The sequence below is a fragment of the Abrus precatorius genome, unplaced genomic scaffold (assembly GCF_003935025.1).
Source record: "Abrus precatorius isolate BTA unplaced genomic scaffold, Abrus_2018 Scaffold8, whole genome shotgun sequence".
NCBI lineage: Eukaryota > Viridiplantae > Streptophyta > Magnoliopsida > Fabales > Fabaceae > Abrus > Abrus precatorius.
Window position 1 is genome coordinate 28,316,046 of NW_020874428.1, and position 17,720 is coordinate 28,333,765.

Consider the following 17,720-nt stretch of genomic DNA (forward strand, 5'->3'; position numbering starts at 1 on the left):
ATTAATTATTCAACTCTGTTTTCTCTTAAAAGTTTGTCACGTACGTCAGTCTTGAGGTTGTGTTTTCGTGAGTCTGACTGAGAAAATTCACAATGATTTTGCCTTTTGGGACTGCCTATCTCATCCTTGTCTCTGTTTAACACTATATATCTTTTATATATGTTAAATTGAAAAAATAAAATAAAATTCTTTCACACGTACCCTACAATGGGGTGCAATGGGTGTAATTTATTTTATTATATAAAAATAAATTAAAAACATGAAATATAAGGTAAAACTGACTTTAATATTTTGAAAAGTTTTTGATAATAACGTGCAGAGTTGATTTATAAATTATAAAACTGTTTTTCAAATATAAAAATATATGTGTGTGTGAAATTCCTTTCAAAAAACCAAGGTACCCAAAAAAGAAAAAATACAAACAAAATAAGCCAATAAAGTTTGGTAGCAAGTATTCACATATGACTCAATTTTTACAAAGCTGACTTTGAGTCGTAAGAGGTAGTTGGTAGAGCACAAGTCTAACTCAATCTTTTGAATAAAGCAAGTGATTGAAGATACGTTATCCTTTTAATTAATAATTCGTTATTTCCTGAAATGTCAAATTTCAAAAACCTTAATATTCTGAATCATCCCTTCTACTAATATACACATCATATCAGCACATTTCCACTACGGATATATCTATATGTAATAAAATGTATTTGTCTTCAACACCCATAAAAGCAATGATAAGATTCTCTGAATGTAGTAAGTTGAATGTATACGTCTACCCAAATTTTCAATAGCTAGGCAATATGCAGAGATGAAGGTCCTTTGTTCACAATTATATTTTTTTTTTCAGTGTACCTTTGCTGTTCACATTAATAAGACAAAGGAAAGAAAAATTATTGATCAGTTCCATGGCTATCGTGGGTTAAATTATAGAAAAGAAATTCTTGAAATCAAATTTGTACTTGAATTTTGCTTTCTTCAGTGACAAATTGTTACTATAGGAAGGAATTTAATTCATTTAGAATGAGAAAATAAGTAAAATAAAAAAAATTAAGAGTTTGTTTATTATTAATTTAAATTAAATTTATGGGATGGATATATTAAATAATGATGTTTAATCGACAGAATGAAAGTAAAAAGGATGCCCAATAGCCTTTGTTGACTTCCATATAACTTAAAATAAATAAAAGTTTCATATGAATAGAAAGTGAGAAGAGATAAGAACATGAGCATTAAGCGAAAAATGGAACCGGCCTAAACTTTTGCCACCTGTTTCTTTAAAGACATTGAAGGGTGAGAAAGCGATTGGATTTTTATTTTATGATAAATTTGAGAAGAGGTATTATAAAATGGCTTGTATAGCATTGAGGAAAGGTTGATGGAAAGTGGTGAAGTGAAGAAACTTGGTGTGACCATTGATTTTGGGGTATAAAGAGGAATAAAATAGAATTAAATGGGGAATTTATGGGATCCGCTTAGGATGCATGTGGCGTGTCTCCACTTGTCTCCCGCTTTGTTCTCATAACATCTTTTTCATGTACTTGAAAATCTAAGCACAACAAAGATCATGTACCCTTCTTTACCCTATGCCGCCAACCCATTTAACTCCAGCCACCTGTAACTATAAATATTCACACACACTGCACCTTTTCTTTTTTTAGAAAATACCCATTCTCTATCCATTATTACTAAACACTTAATTATAAATTAATTTAGTAAAATGGAAACTTTCTAGTAATTGAATCAAATATTCAAATTGTTAGTTGGCTAGTAATATTATTTAGTTGTATAAAATTAATTAAATGATTAGAATTAACTGCTCTCGATTTATTATTATAAGATACTACTTCGTTTCACCATAGTATAGAGAAATACAACATTAATAATTTAATCAAATATATAAGAACGTGTCTCTAAAATTTAAAATATTTACTATTTTTATTGATTCTAATTGGAAAAAAAATAAAGAGTATATTGATACACACTTGATGAAAAAAGCCTCTGTTTTTTTTTTCTTGATTTCTTTGAAATTGCGATAGATTATTTTTGAAGTAAAGTATGCATGAACAGTCTGTGTATACTTTCTATGAAACAAAAAGGACACATAGACCTAATATTTAAAAGGAAATAGATTGGCCAATGAATTCGAAAATGTGAGCATCATTTTGTTCTTAAATGGATTAGCAGCGACAACCTTTTTCAATTGGTCTTTTTGTCCTTTGTTATAACACTCCAAACTACTTTGCAATAAGCGCATGTGGAAGTTTATTGTAATGCTACCAAAAACTTCATTTTCAACTCATTCTTTCCCCTAGGGAGAATGTTCAGTGGAAATTAAATAGATAATAAAAATTTATTTTATTTTATTTAAAATTTTAACGTGTATACAAATAACTAAATATAAATTACATATGGTATCAATTTGTTATGTTCAAATTAATATAAATGAAATTATTCTCTAGCGTGACAGTGATATTCAGCCAAAACATTTAATTTTTGGATCCGGATCCTCTGCAGTGTTGGCAGAAACTGTAGGAGGCGCAGTACATTTTTGTTTAAGTAAAATTTAACAAAACGCGATTTTGGCTTAAGTCAAAAAATTTAGCTTTAGCGAATTTAGTTAAAAAGTAAATTTTTGTTTAAGCTAAAAAATTCGCTTAAGCTAAAATTGCAAAAAAATTTAAAATTTTATCTTCTTCCTTTTTAAACTACATAAAAGTTGAAAAACATTCATGTAAAATCATGTGGTCACATTTTACGATTATACAACAAAAACTTAAGTGTTTCAAAACATGTAATATCATAACTATTTCTCAAAGTTATCATTCCTATAATCCTTATCATTATTCTCAATAATTTAACTTGATTCTAAATTGTTCTAATTCACTGATATTTAGCACAAGTAGCACACTAGACAATACATTTAAAAATATTTATGCAAGATCATATGGTTACACTTTATGATCATAATATAAAAACTTAAGTGTTTCAAAATATGTAATATCACAACTATTTCTCAACCAATTTCTCAAAGTTATCATTCTTATACTTCTTATTATTATTTAAATAATTTAACTTGATTCTAAATAGTTTTACCTCACTAATGTTTAGCACAAATAGCACACTAGACAATACATTTAAAAACATTTGTACAAGATCATATGGTCACACTTTATAGTCATAATACAAAAATTTAAGTGTTTTAAAATATGTAATAATGTAACTATTTCTCAACCAATTTATAAAAATTATCCTTCTTATAATTCTTATTACAATTATCAACAATTTAACTTGATTTTAAATGGTTCTATCTCACTAATATTTAGCACACTAAACAATACATTTGAAATAATTGGTAGAATAAAATATGTAAGATTCTTTAGTACCTAGATAGTTATTGGTGAGAAACAAATGTTTCTTAAATTTTCTACAGTTTAAAGAGGAAGATGATGAAGTTTTAAATTTTTTTACAATTTTGGCTGAAGTGAATTTTTTAGCTTAAGCAAAAATTTACTTTTTAACTAAATTTGCTTAAGCTAAATTCTTTTGCTTAAGCCAAAATCACGTTTTGTTAAATTTCGCTTAAGCAAAAACACACTGTGCTCCCTACAGTTTTCGCCAATACTACAGAGAATTTGGATCCCTAATTCCTACCTCATTTTTTTCTTCTTCTCAATGTTAATGGTCGGCATATCCTTTACAAGATTAGAAAAATGGTTACCTAATTAGAATATAGAAATTATTTTGCTTTTAAGAGTGGCTTTGTGCTTAACTTCGTGGAAGATATAGTTGGAAAATTGCCATCCGAAATGAGTGTTGCTAAGAAAAGTATAATGATTCGCACTATAAAAGTATGGCAACAGAATGGAAATCAATGTGGTATGGATGGGGTTAGAGGATAGGTCAACAATATGTGGAGAATTTCAGAATTTAATCAAAAAAATAAGGGCTTGTTTCTTTTTTTTCTTTTTAAATATATTCTTTATTTTAAAAAAAATAAAAAAACTTGTTTGTTAATGTAAGCTTTAATTTTTTTTTTTTAATTATTTAAGTGCTTTTGTTTCTCTTTCTAAAAGTAATAAAAATTTAACTAAAAACAGTTTTAAAAACTATATTATCAAATAATTTTTCTTATTTTTTCTAAATATTATTTTATAAAATTATTTTAAAAAATAATTTTTAAAAATTAAAAATCAAAACTAAATCAAACAAAGCCCTAATAAATCTCATATTACTCATAAATATATAAAAAAAATTTCTTATAAATTTTTGACAATTTTTATTTATTTTGTTAATTTTTAAAAGTTAGTTAAAATTAATTTTTTAATATAGTGTCAAATAATTCAATACTAATATTGGGACAATTTCAACGTTGGATCACCTATACATATATAATTTTATAACTATTATACACTAAATGTTCAATTTTAAATGTGAAAATATATATTAAAATGTTTTATATTAGTTAAAAATATGGTAAAATATTATTTACAAAAATTGAATTATTATTTTGTTCATTGAATTTAATCTTAAAAGTGAGTTAAACTTATTTTTTAATAATAATTAGAGACTAACATACATACATGATATAAATACTTTTCATTTATATATTTGGGAGTAATGCTCTTTTCACTCATTTTATAAAAAATTCTTTCAAAATTTTATTACGATCTTTAATATAAGACATTTAATAAAATTTTACAAAAACTTATTATTTGGGGTTTAATTTGCTTTCATTACCAATATAAACAGTTTTACACCATTAATTATTTTTAATACAGTGGGTATGGTTTTAATTTTTAATGCTAAAATAACAATGCAAGGATGACAATGTAAATAATAATTATATATTATAATTAAATTTTTATTATTTCATTTTGTATAACATTTGGTTCTCGTAATTAAAATTTTCCAACTTCTAAGAATTTAATACGATAATAAAGTTTAAATTTAAATAAAATAATCTAAAAATATTAAAATTATTTTTTAAAAAACTTAATACACCATATATTTTACTGATTTTTTAAACATTTATAATTTATTTAAAGGGTCTAATAAATAAAATTAGATGAAATAGCTAAGTGCAAAAACCTACCTTCTTATTCCTACCGTTTCAAATTAAGATTATTTTAGTAAAAAATATTTTTTTCATATAGTGTAACATTTTAATATTTCAATAAAATATTATGATATATTTTAATTAAATTATAAATAAATAATGAATATAATATTTTTTTAGTAATGTATGATTTAACTATTTAGAAAATAAAAATGAAACAAAATATATTTTAATAAAAATATTTTACTAATCAATATGTTTATTTCTTTTCTAAATCTTTGTGTAAAAATATCAAGAGTTTATTTGACAAACATAGTAGAATGAGATATAAGATACAAGTAAAAAATATGTAAGATATAAGTATAATACATTATTATCTTATTTTATGTTTAATGCATTTTAAAACAATGAACTAGCCATATTATATCATGCCTATTTCTAATACAAACGTCTCACAAAATAAATTAAAAAATATATTTTAAATTTATAAAAATTTATTTATTTATTCAACAAAAAACTCACAAACAGTAATAATTTTAAAATAAAAATATATAACAATGAAAATAAAAATAAATAACAAGCAATAATAATAAAGAAGGATGATAAAATAATAAAAAATAATATCTTTAATGTTGAAAGTTTTAATTTCAAAATTTAAAAGTAATATTAAATAAATAAATTATACAAAATTTAATTATTAAAAAATTGTGCATATATTTATTAAATTATTTTAAATAAATACTAAAGAATAAAATCTTGAACATTTGATGAATGTGGATCTCTATTTCAAAAGAAGAATGATTTTAGGAGAATATTTTCTTTGTCATCATGTTATGTGTTTTTTTTACTAAACATTTGTTTTTAATTGAATCCTTATTTGAATATTTAATAATTTATTTTTAGAATTATAAACATCTTTCTACTGATTTATTCATTTTTAATATAATAATTTTTTATTAATAATTAATATATAATTTGTTGAATTTATAAAATTTCAAAATAATCCCACAACACATCTTTTAGTTTTTTTATTTAACACGTAAATAATTTTTTAATTGTAAAAAGTGATATATTTAATTTAACTATATACGGTATGATAAAATATTTATTATTAGCAAATAAAAATGTTTTTTAAAATTTATAATTTTAAAAAATATTTTTATCATTTAATTTAAATCCAACTTAATTGTGACAAATGAGTCTACTATTAATATAATAGTACACGCACGTTAGTTATAGCGAAAACTCACGGGTTGCCGATAATTTGGTAAAAAATTGATGACGGCATCATTCTTCTTCTATTCTGGAAACTGTCCATCATTGACGCACTCACTCTCAACGAAGCTAACCCCATTTAACTCTATAGACAAATAAAACGTGTAAAATGATAATATTCACTGTTAATCTAAATTTAAACATTTATTTCAGATAAATCAAATCCAAAGTACTTTACTCTTGAGTCGATTGTTTATCCAAATTAACATTTAAGAAAATATAAATCTATCTTTGAACATACACTAATTAAATGATAAAAAAAATATTAATGTCACAGGGATGTAATGTAGTTAATTGGATTTATGTTTATTTAAGGAAATATTTGATATACAAAAAAATTAATTGTTAAAAATATCATCATATTTTAGTTTTATTTAAAATATTTATTAAAAAATCTTAAAGCTGAATAATATATATATAATTTTTTTACCAAATAATATTAAGAAAATGGAATTGTGGGGCGAGATGGGGTCAGGCGAAGCAGTAGACAGAGAGGAGAATGGTGTTGTGATAGGAGTTGGGCAGGTTGACTGTTGACCAACGACAATCCTTGTGTTGTGGTGTGAATAATGAGTAGGGAGAGAGAGAGAGAGAGAGGGAGCGCGTGTAAGTGTAAGTGTAAGTGTAACTCTTGCTTTTGGGGTCAGAATGAATAATATATATTAATTTCACTTGGCAGTGGCACTATAAAACAGCTTGAGAGTTACAAGACTCAGTGACACACACACACAAACTCAGGCCTCAATTTCAGCAAAAGCATTAAAGAAAGAATGGAGTCAGAGGTTCCTCGCAAGAGTGAGAGTGAAGAAGAGTCATCCACTCTAACTCTGGATTGGAGAGGCAGACCCTCCAACCCTTCAAAGCATGGTGGAATGATTCCTGCTGCTTTTGTTCTTGGTATCTCTCTCCCTTCTTTCCCTTTTCCCATCTTCCATTTATACATTTCAATTCATTATTCTCTGTTCTCAATTCTCATCTCTCTCATTAATTTAATCAAAGGATTGCAAGCATTTGAGATAATGGCAATAGCCGCAGTAGGCAACAATCTCATAACTTATGTCACCAATGAGATGCACTTCTCTTTGTCCAAGTCTGCCAACGTTGTCACCAACTTTGTTGGGACTATCTTTATCTTGGCCCTCCTTGGTGGCTATCTTTCAGACTCTTACCTTGGCAGCTTCTGGACTTTGCTCATCTTTGGCTTTGTCGAACTTTCTGTAAGCTACCCCTCCTCTCTCTCTCTCTCTCTCTCTCACACACACACACACACACACTTGCTTTTCCATTTACATCTTTTTCTGTCTGTACTATGTATCTTCCCAGCCCACCAACACAGCTGGATATACAATTATAGATGCCGTTTATTGCTTTTCAAATCATATTTTCAGCGTTAATTATAAGTCAATACGGAATCTTCAGTCAATTGCTCATTTTCTAATTCTTATTATTATTAATTACTATTTTTTTTAAAAAAATAGTTTTGAACTATTGACGAGATCATCAATTATATAAAGTTCTGTTGTGCACCGAGAGTGCCGTAACACGCGCGTGTGCGCGCATATATACAAACATGTATATCTTTTTGACATAATTATAGAGATATTATATTTATATTACAAAATTATATACAATACATACAAATAAGAGAGAAAAATGCGGCATAAAATAAGTGATGGGACAGAGAAAGATAAACAAAGAAAAAGGAGTCTTATATAAATTGTTTATAATCTTGTCACACGAATACGATATCTCATACTTGTATATATTTGGCTCTAATTATACGTTGATCTCTGGTTCTCACACACAGGGTTTCATATTGCTGTCTGTCCAAGCTCATGTTCCTCAGTTGAAGCCACCGCCATGCAATGTGGTAACCGATGGAGAACACTGCATAGAAGCAAAGGGCTTCAAGGCCATGATATTCTTTGTGGCACTATACTTGGTGGCATTAGGGAGTGGCTGTGTCAAGCCTAACATGGTTGCTTATGGAGGAGACCAATTCAATCAAGACAACCCCAAGCAGTTAAAGAAGCTCTCCACTTACTTCAACGCAGCATATTTTGCATTCTCTTTCGGAGAACTTGTTGGCCTAACGATTCTTGTTTGGGTTCAAACTCATTCTGGAATGGACGTGGGCTTCGGGGTATCCGCGGCTGCAATGGCAATGGGATTGATAAGCTTGATATGTGGCACTCTATATTACAGGAACAAGCCCCCACAAGGCAGTATTTTAATCCCTATTGCTCAGGTACCAATCTTAAACCATACCTATTGCTAAATCCACTCTCAAGAAATAATATAATATTCATTTGTGTGTCTGTAAGATATAGATAAAGGTAAACACCCGAGAATACTAATTCAATGGTCAGACTTGATTACTGCATTCTTATTAAGGGGAACACCTAGATATCTAGAAAAATTAATGTAGCAACTAATTAAAAAAATACAGTACAACCCTAACCATTAAGTAGGATCATGTAATTTACATGGGGCAAAATTGGCTATTTTGATTTTCTGAAATCTTTATTACATGTACGGTTGTTACTTGTTTATTCTTGGGTTGTCGAATAATATAGTAGATAGTTTGTGCTTGCTGAGTTGTGCATGTGCGGTGGAGTGTTAACTTTTACGGTGTCTATGGATAATGCTGGCTCGTACGTACGACTCTTAAACTAAAATCAAGTTAACTTGATCTCATATTAGGTTATTGTGGCTGCAATATTGAAAAGAAAGCAGGTTTCTCCATCTGACCCACAAATTCTTTATGGAAGCCAAAACAATGATGGTCTTCTTCATACTGATAAGTTCAGGTACTTTCATATTTTTTGGTTTTGTTGGTTCTCTTTTCTTTATTTTCCATTGTGGGCTGAATTTCATTTTCCCAAACACCTAGATCATTAATTAAACGTGAGAAAGAAACAATTTTATAAACTTCATGATTCGTTCAATTCACTTGTAACCGATAAAGGTTCTTTTCTTTATATCTCAATTTCAAAGCTAGGAAGCACGGACACGGTTAGAAAGCTGGCGTGTTGGTGTTGGATACGTCTCTAACACAAATACGCCAGCGGCACATTCCAATACGTGTCCTGCTAGTTAGTAATAGTTATAGTTATAGTAAATAATCGAGACAAGATAATATACTATCTTCTTGAATAATTTTAGTATATTATTGTTATTTTATTTTTGATGTAGCATATGTTAACCATGTCGTATCCTTTTCTTTTTAAATGTGTTGTGTCGCCGTGTTCATGTTGTGTATGTGCTCCCTAGTTTCAGTTATTCAGATTCAACTCTATGTCGACAATCAAATTAAGATTCAATCAACCATGTTATTATATGAATGTAGATTCAATATGTGGCAATATATATATATGCAGGTTCTTGGACAAGGCTTGTATAAGAGTCCAGGAGGGTGCTGACGCAAAGGAAAGCCCATGGAGATTATGCAGTGTTGGGCAAGTTGAGCAAGTGAAGATATTGCTATCGGTGATTCCCATATTTTCTTGCACCATCGTATTCAACACAATCTTAGCACAGCTGCAGACATTCTCAGTCCAACAAGGGATGGTCATGGACACCCATCTCACTAAATCCTTTAATATCCCTCCTGCGTCACTTCAGTCTATTCCTTACATTTTGCTCATTGTTCTAGTCCCTCTATATGACACCTTCTTTGTCCCATTTGCCAGAAAATTCACTGGCCATGAGTCTGGAATCTCGCCTTTGAGGCGAATAGGTTTTGGGCTCTTCCTAGCTACCTTTTCTATGGTTTCAGCTGCTCTGTTAGAGAAAAAGAGAAGGGATGCAGCTGTGAACCATAACAAAACTATGTCAATTTTTTGGATTACCCCACAATATTTGATCTTTGGGTTGTCAGAGATGTTTACAGCTGTTGGGCTCCTTGAGTTCTTTTACAAACAGTCCTTGAAAGGGATGCAAGCATTCTTGACAGCCATCACATATTGCTCCTACTCATTTGGCTTTTATTTGAGCACAGTTTTGGTTTCCTTGGTGAATAAAATCACTTCAACTTCTTCTACTGGTGGTTGGCTTCACTACAACAACCTCAACCAAGACAGGCTTGATCTTTTCTATTGGTTATTGGCTGCCTTAAGCTTCCTCAACTTCTTCAACTATCTCTTTTGGTCCAAACGCTATTCTCAACCTCCTAATTCCCTATCCCTCGTCAATGCCAAGGAAAACAGTCCATACTCAGCAGAAGACAATATTCCATAGCAACTTATTTCTATATTTATCTTTACTCTTCTTGTAATATAAGTATAGCTATTGAAAATTCTGCATATATACTCTATTGAGGCTCACATTTACTGTAGAGAATTGTATGAAAATGTGATATAGGGAAGGCCATCTTATTTCACAAGGTTAATGCATTACTTTCTTTCCTTATTTTTTGTTCTGTGTTACTCTTGAAATTCAGTAGCCGGAAGCTTATATTTTATTTGTTTATAGAGTATATAAAGAGAAAAATAATTATAATCTTGTTAAATAATTGAAGCAATATTGAAAAATCTTACGTAAACGTGTATATATAATGAGTTTAAATAGTCATCTTAATTAAGTATTTATTTAATATGCAAATCTTGTGTCACGTACTTAATTGTAAATAAACTTGTGAAAAACTATTTTAATATATATTACTGAAAATTTATTAAAATAAGATAAAAAGAATCATAAAGTTATAAATTATTTTTATAATCACAAACAAAATTTATACTTTTTTCCAAAACATCTCATAAAATAAAATTCCAACAAATAGATTCATAGCTATGTGAACTTGAGTGCGAGAGAGAGAGTTCGGACCAAGATGAATCGCCGAACTAATATGATGCAATGCCTGTGCATATTGACACATAAGGTAAGTTCCATGCTTAAAACCATTTTTTCTTTTTATATATTTTGTTCTTCTTGTTTCTCTAGAAATTTTAAAAAATATTTATTACTTTTTTCATATTGTATCCTTGCCTTTTATAGCATTCTCAATTATTTTACATATTTATCATAAGATAAATAATTAATTATTACTAAATTAAAAAATAAACAAGACTAAATCATAAATCTCCTCATAACTTACTTATTCATTAATTTATAAAAATATATTCGATTTATAAGTAAGATTAATAAATAAAAAGGTTAACTAAATAGAGTAAAAAGAATAAAATTTTAAAATATATATTTTTAATGCAAGCTCAGACATTAACAGAAAAAGAAGGAATGACTAAAAACATATACAATAATAAATTGTATTTGAGGATTTGTTGAGGCTGTTATTGTTCCTTTTTACAATCATGTACGGTTATGCCACTGAGACATGTCTCAAACATGTTTTACTGTTAAGGGCAGGTCCCCCTCAGAACCATTTCAAATTGGCATCTCCTAGGACAATAGTTACATCAAAGTGTTGGCTAAAAGATTAACAGATTTCCCACTTCCCCACCAACAAAAATAGCTGTGGTCATGCCACCGAGCCCACTTTGGTCTTCAAGTTATGATTGTTTTCTCTACTCCACCATCTCATTTTTGCAAATGGGTCTCCTTCTATCTCCAATGCTTTTAAATTATATAAGAAATTAAAATATTATCACTGTTAAATAATAAGAAAGAAGGAGAAGTAGACATTGTCAGTAACAGAAGATTATATTTTATTAAATAACAAGAAATTAATAGAGATAAAACTTTTCAAATCTATTATCCCATCTTATCTATATTATAATATAAATCTTTGTCTTGTCACTATACCTTTCTACTGTAGATTTATTGTGGCAATCTACAGCGAAAATGTCTCTCTCCCTGGTATTTTATACATAAATCACGAAGAAAATGTAAATTATTAAACTAATACCATATATATATATATATATATATACGAACTCTAAAATTCTTTTATTCTTTTTATCACAGATAATATAAAATCATGTTGTAAATCATAAATATAACAGTTATTTTATATTCTATAAAAGATGAAAAACCAACCCTTGCATTGGATGGTCCAAAATATAGTATGTGAATGCATGGATATATAATAATAATTCAAAACCAAACGCAAATTGCTAAAACGAGGGTTGCTCTCGCGTGAGAGTGTGGAAGAGTTATCTAAGTTATTATAGGTGATACTTTTTTTTTAATCAAATTTAACGTAAATGCATTTACTGGAATTCAAATTAGTTAAATTTGAATAAATCCACAATAACTGGTTTGTGTTTGGTGATAGGATGCTTTTATAATTTCCACAAAATGGTTGTGTTACATAAATTTATAGTATTGCGTGAAATATGCATAATTATTGCAGAATAATGGAATGTTACGCGGGAGGAGGAGGGGCCGAAATGGATTGGGCTTATAGAAGGGAAAGCCCAAGATGATATGGCTTATGATATGTCGGGAGGGTAGCGTAACGCGTCTAGTTCTGATACCTCTGCATTCGTCTATCTTGAAATCGAAAGAGAAAGAGAGAGAGAAAATTAGGGTTTGGTGTTCGGGCGTTGAGAGATGCAAGGCGGTGATGAAGTAAACATTGAAGAGTTGGCCTCGAATCTGTCCCTCTACAAAGATCAACTCCATCAGGTGAGCTTAACTATTCACTACCATCCATCAACCCTACACCTTCATTTTTTTACTTCAATCCTTTTCCCTCATCTCTGCGTCAGGTTAGACAACTTTTAAGCGATGAACCTTCGAATTCTGAATATGTTGACATGGAAAGGGAGCTCTGCGAGGTATGTTTCATTTTCTCCTTTTCAAATTTAAGTTCACAGTGTTGTGGAAATATCATTTCTCTCTCTCTCTCTTTTCTTTCCGTGCCCTGCTTGTGCCATATCATTCCTCTGAATACACTGCCTCATTTTTCTATTGAAAGAAGTGTGAATTGGTTGTGATAATTGATTGATTCTTTCTCAAGAAAGCAGATCCCTACCTTCTTACCTAGCATAAAGACATCAGAGGGAGGATCGATGTATGCATGCATGTCTGGGATTCCTATGCACCTCATTTTATAATTAGTAATGAAACTCAATTATTGAAATTTGTTGGTTGAAAAAGGTGAGGGCAGTATTTTATTTGAAACTGCGGTAAGGCAGTTTGTAATATAATTCAAATTGATGAACCTGAGGAGCATGAGAAAAACATAATGAATGTTAGACATGTAACTAAAAAAGAAACAGAGAACCTCGTCAAAATGCGCATCACTTCTATCTTGGTTCTGTGCAGGTGTGCTCTGTGTCGTGATGTCCAGCATGCTTTCTCCCTCTCACCTGATATGAGATGTTCACACTGAGATTCTAAGTTAGAATTTTGACATTAATTTGGTTTATGATGTAAAAATTTCTGAAAAATACTTGTTTTACTGAACTGGAATGTGGCCTAAAATTGTGTGACACAGGTGATTGCTTTGACGGAAGAACTCCTCGCAACCGCAAAGCAAAATGAAATCTCTGGTTCAACTGCTGCTTCAAATGTTGGTGCATCTCTAAGTTTGTCAAAGCATAAGGAGAACAAACTGGTATATGTTCAATATTCTCATTTGACTTTGGAATTTATTTTCACATGGTGCGTAAAATTCCTGCAAGTCTGTCACATTACTGTCAGTGAAATTGGAAATCATGATAGGGAATATGATTGATAATTTGTTTAGTTTTTTATATGATATCTACCTTTAACCTCACTTTTCTTCTCACATCTATACTTAACAGCCCCTTTCTGAATTGGGAGTATATTGGCAATGGCTCATTTCAAATATTTGTTCCATTGATGGGGCTTTTTGTTTTTCTTGGGTGGTGCAGTGTTTTTATTAATTGTGATCATGTATCAGTTTCATGATCCTTGGGTTTTTGATTGGTACTTGGAATAGTGTTGTACAATATAGAAAAAGTTGAGGGTTTTGGTAAGAGTAAGGAGGTCCAAGTTTTGCTGCGGTGTGTTTGTTTGGCCCTCTGATGTCTCAATTGTTGTGGAATGATTGGATGTTGAACTGTTGAAGGCTCTGTCCCTAGAGTTGTTATGGTACAAGACTGTAAGAGTTTTCATGTTCTCATTTTGGTCTTTTGCTCATGGTTTCCTTTAGGAAGTCTCTTTAGTATATATATAGCTTGATAAAAATTGATTCAAACCAAGGAAATGTTCTCATTTGCACTGAGTCGTAGATCACTTCTTATCCCCTCCCTCTTTTTTTTCCTGCTGTCTTTCACTTCTGAGAGAAATATATTAATGGTATGTTTGAATTTCATGTTTAAGAAGGGAAGGAAGGGGAAGGAAGGAGTTGGGTTTAACCTTTGTTTGGAAGTTAATTAATTAGGAGGGGAATGGTTAGGGGGCTTCTAAACCCCCCAAAACCCTCTTAATGTTGGTTTTTTGAGTTCCTTCAATCTAGAGGTTTTCTCTTGTGCTCTTTCAGGATTATGATTTTAATTTTTTTTTCAATGTGAGTTTTTAAAGTGAGAATTTTTTTAAATTTATAAAAAATAAATAAAAATTTAAATTTTTAGAGAAAGAAAAATATTTAATTTTTTGTAAAAAATAAAAAAATATGAATAAAAGATATAAAAGATAATAATATCAATTACATGATTAAACTCCTGACACCCTCCCCTTTCAATATTAAGCATCTAAACAAGAGAGGGGTTTAACCCTCCTTCTCCCTCCCTTCTCCTCCCCTCCTTTCCTCTTCAAATCCCTTCCTTTCCTCCCCTCCAAACAAAGTCTAAAAAGCACGGAATTATGGTTGTTCATGGATTGTGCCTGCCTCTTATATGTTGGGCTACTTGTGCATTGTTGTAAACTTATAATAATAAGTGAAGCATTTTTCAAAATATGCAATTAGTACATGCCATGTGTTTTGATGCTTTTGGCTGTGTATATAATATATATAATAGAATTCTGCAGGTGAGAATAATTGCTTATTCAGTTAACATTGCATTGACTTTTGCTATCATAGAACTGCTTGTTCATAATTGACTTGTTTCCCTTTCATAATTGATGAACTTACAAACTGGCAGAGAATGTGAAGGAAACAATTGAAATAATCTCTGCTGATTTAAAAGTTATACTTTTCAGATGACCATTAGTGAGTTCTTTTGTTATTTCACTTTTGGCAGCTGGATAGCAGCTCTGATCATGAAGAGAAAATTCCTGTTGGCACCAGAGTTCAGGCAGTTTGGAGTGAAGATGGGGAGTGGTATGGTTGTTTATCGGTCTATTTTATTTTCCATATCATTTACCAATGTTTTCATTGTGTTTAACTTGTTGTATTATGAATGTCCAGGTATGATGCAACAATTGAGGCTTATACACCAAATGGTTATTATGTATGTTATGACAATTGGGGTAATAAAGAAGAGGTAAGGCTTGTAAAACTATGCATACTTGATCCCTATTCCTAGTCTTCTGTTGGTATGCCTAAAGCTCAAAATGGTTTTGCAAACTTGGCACTCAGATTTGTCTTTGGACATTAAATATGTTGGTTGTGCATATAGGCCATATTATTAGTCACTACTCATCAATTACAATTTAAAGTATTATTTTTTATTATGTACAAATTTTCGAACAATTTTGAAGTTTATTATATCCCAAGGTAAAAGTCATGTATTGATGGTTGCTTATTGCAGGTTGATCCTGCCAATATAAGGCCAATTGAAGAAGGTACTGTTGATGCTTTGTTAGAAGCTGAGCGAGTTGCTGAAGCTACAAAACAGGCTATCAAACGTAAAATTGCGCAAGCTGCATCTATTGATTTTCAGTCTCGGAGTCTACCTGCAAAGCTTCGTATAGAGCCTGATGACCCTGAGGATGTGGTGAGTTGTTTCAGTAAATTTTCGTTGTCTCCTGCCAATATCAATGAGATGCTTGAATTTGCTGTTTTTGCTGTCTAATACTCTAGATATTATTGGGTTAGTCATTATGTATTTCTTAATGGCTTCTGAAATTATTCTTGCTTTATCCAAGTTAATCTTCCAGTTAGTGAGGATGCAATCACTGACATGTTTTCCAACTTAATAATTACAGAAATCTTCCAAACGTAAGAAAATACATGCCTTCAAGTCAAAGATGCGGATGGAGCAACTTGAAGTCACCCAAAATAAGAGGCAAAATGCTTGGCAGCAGTTTCAGTCAACCAAAGGAAAGGCGAAGAAGGTATATTTCTCAAATTTGCAACTTTTTATTCTCATTGTTTTAAGAAGTTTTCAGAACTGATTTTAGGTTCTCTTCTACCTCTGACTAATGGTAGGTAGGCTTGATGTAGGAGTTGCGATTTTTATTTTTTTTTGGGTACATTTTCATGCAACTAGTGCATGGGAAATAAAATTAGGTGGTGGTGTGGGGCAGGTTCGGTTTTTGTATACATATATTTAAAATAGTAACATTTAAATAATTTTTCATTGAAATTTCTTGGAGAACTATTTTAAATGAAGTCTAGGTATATCTTGAATTGGTTGGGTTATGAATGAGAAAGAAAAATAACAATGCCCCTGGTAAAGCCATCATTTTTAAATAATGACAAAGTAGAAAGACAGATCTCTAAGATTTGCTGGTCGTGTAAGTATTTGTGTTCTTGTCTGTTTTCTAATTTATGCAATACTTTGGCTTTGCTTACAGATCGGTTTCTTCTCTGGAAGAAAGCGAGAGAGTATTTTTAAATCTCCCGATGATCCTTACGGAAAGGTTGGCGTGACTGGAAGTGGGAAAGGTTTGACAGAGTTCCAGAAGAGAGAAAAACATTTTCATCTCAAAGACGGTACAGTTGAGAATGATGATTAGGTTACGTACCTGTTGGCCTTTCTTGTATGTATCATGCTCAAACAACCATTCACTGTAGAGGTTCATTAATGCCAAGCAAAACGATTTTATCTGTTGAAATGTGTTGGGACTGTTCTAGATTTTAGTTTTAGTTCCTAATATATATATATTATATCATGATTCTATTTGGTTGTCTTTTTATTATGATGTTATTAACTTTGTTGTCTAGGTGGCCCATTTTTCTTCTGACATTGATGATTCTAACATCAATTTACTGGTCTTAGCTTTAGATAGATAGATATGTAACAAAATATACTGTATTTTTATGCTCTTCAATCTAAACTGACATTGTCTTGATAATAATTGTCAACTTCAATTATTGAAATTAAATTAGTTTTTAAGATGAAATGTCGATTTTAATTGGAGAATAATATTTATTATACTGACAATATTGTATTTAAGTTTTGTTCAGAACGTTATATATCTTCCACTTGTAAATTGATTCTCTCGGTGGATGCACCATCTTATATTTTTTACAATTAGAAATTTGGTTTTCAAAATTTACACTTATTTCGATTTGGTTTCTATTTTATTGTAGTTTAAATTTTAAACGTGCTTCAAATATTTTATTTTGTTATGTTAA

General features: G+C 30.2%; 2 protein-coding genes across 4 annotated transcripts; both read left to right on the plus strand.

Annotated features, from left to right (window-relative positions):
- The first annotated feature begins 7,098 nt into the window (after positions 1 to 7,098).
- LOC113874621 (protein NRT1/ PTR FAMILY 4.3-like) lies at positions 7,099 to 10,567 on the plus strand. The gene is made up of 5 exons (XM_027512836.1): positions 7,099 to 7,225; positions 7,328 to 7,545; positions 8,136 to 8,576; positions 9,032 to 9,138; positions 9,709 to 10,567. The coding sequence occupies exons 1-5, from the start codon at positions 7,099 to 7,101 to the stop codon at positions 10,565 to 10,567; spliced, it is 1,752 nt and encodes a 583-aa protein (XP_027368637.1).
- A 2,058-nt stretch (positions 10,568 to 12,625) lies between these two features.
- On the plus strand, positions 12,626 to 17,433 carry LOC113846791 (survival of motor neuron-related-splicing factor 30). Of its 3 annotated transcripts, XR_003501724.1 has the most exons (9): positions 12,755 to 12,913; positions 12,997 to 13,065; positions 13,556 to 13,630; positions 13,728 to 13,847; positions 15,439 to 15,518; positions 15,606 to 15,681; positions 15,949 to 16,134; positions 16,346 to 16,474; positions 16,937 to 17,433. XR_003501724.1 is itself a non-coding variant. In XM_027475430.1 (8 exons), the coding sequence occupies exons 1-8, from the start codon at positions 12,839 to 12,841 to the stop codon at positions 17,096 to 17,098; spliced, it is 897 nt and encodes a 298-aa protein (XP_027331231.1). In that variant the 5' UTR covers positions 12,626 to 12,838; the 3' UTR covers positions 17,099 to 17,415. The 3 variants fall into 3 exon arrangements, 2 of the variants coding, with proteins under 2 accessions (XP_027331231.1, XP_027331232.1); XM_027475430.1 differs by lacking the exon at positions 13,556 to 13,630 and having other exon boundaries at positions 12,626 to 12,913; positions 16,937 to 17,415; XM_027475431.1 differs by lacking the exons at positions 12,997 to 13,065; positions 13,556 to 13,630 and having other exon boundaries at positions 12,754 to 12,913; positions 16,937 to 17,275.
- Positions 17,434 to 17,720: the final 287 nt, after the last annotated feature.

Coding starts and splice junctions, on each gene's coding strand:
- LOC113874621 (XM_027512836.1), top strand. CDS start 7,099: ATGGAGTCAGAGGTTCCTCGCAAGAGTGAGAGTGAAGAAGAGTCATCC. Junction 8,577..9,031: donor TTTTAATCCCTATTGCTCAG/GTACCAATCTTA, acceptor ATCTCATATTAG/GTTATTGTGGCTGCAATATT. Junction 9,139..9,708: donor CTTCATACTGATAAGTTCAG/GTACTTTCATAT, acceptor ATATATATGCAG/GTTCTTGGACAAGGCTTGTA.
- LOC113846791 (XM_027475430.1), top strand. CDS start 12,839: ATGCAAGGCGGTGATGAAGTAAACATTGAAGAGTTGGCCTCGAATCTG. Junction 15,519..15,605: donor TGGAGTGAAGATGGGGAGTG/GTATGGTTGTTT, acceptor ATGAATGTCCAG/GTATGATGCAACAATTGAGG. Junction 16,475..16,936: donor CCAAAGGAAAGGCGAAGAAG/GTATATTTCTCA, acceptor CTTTGCTTACAG/ATCGGTTTCTTCTCTGGAAG.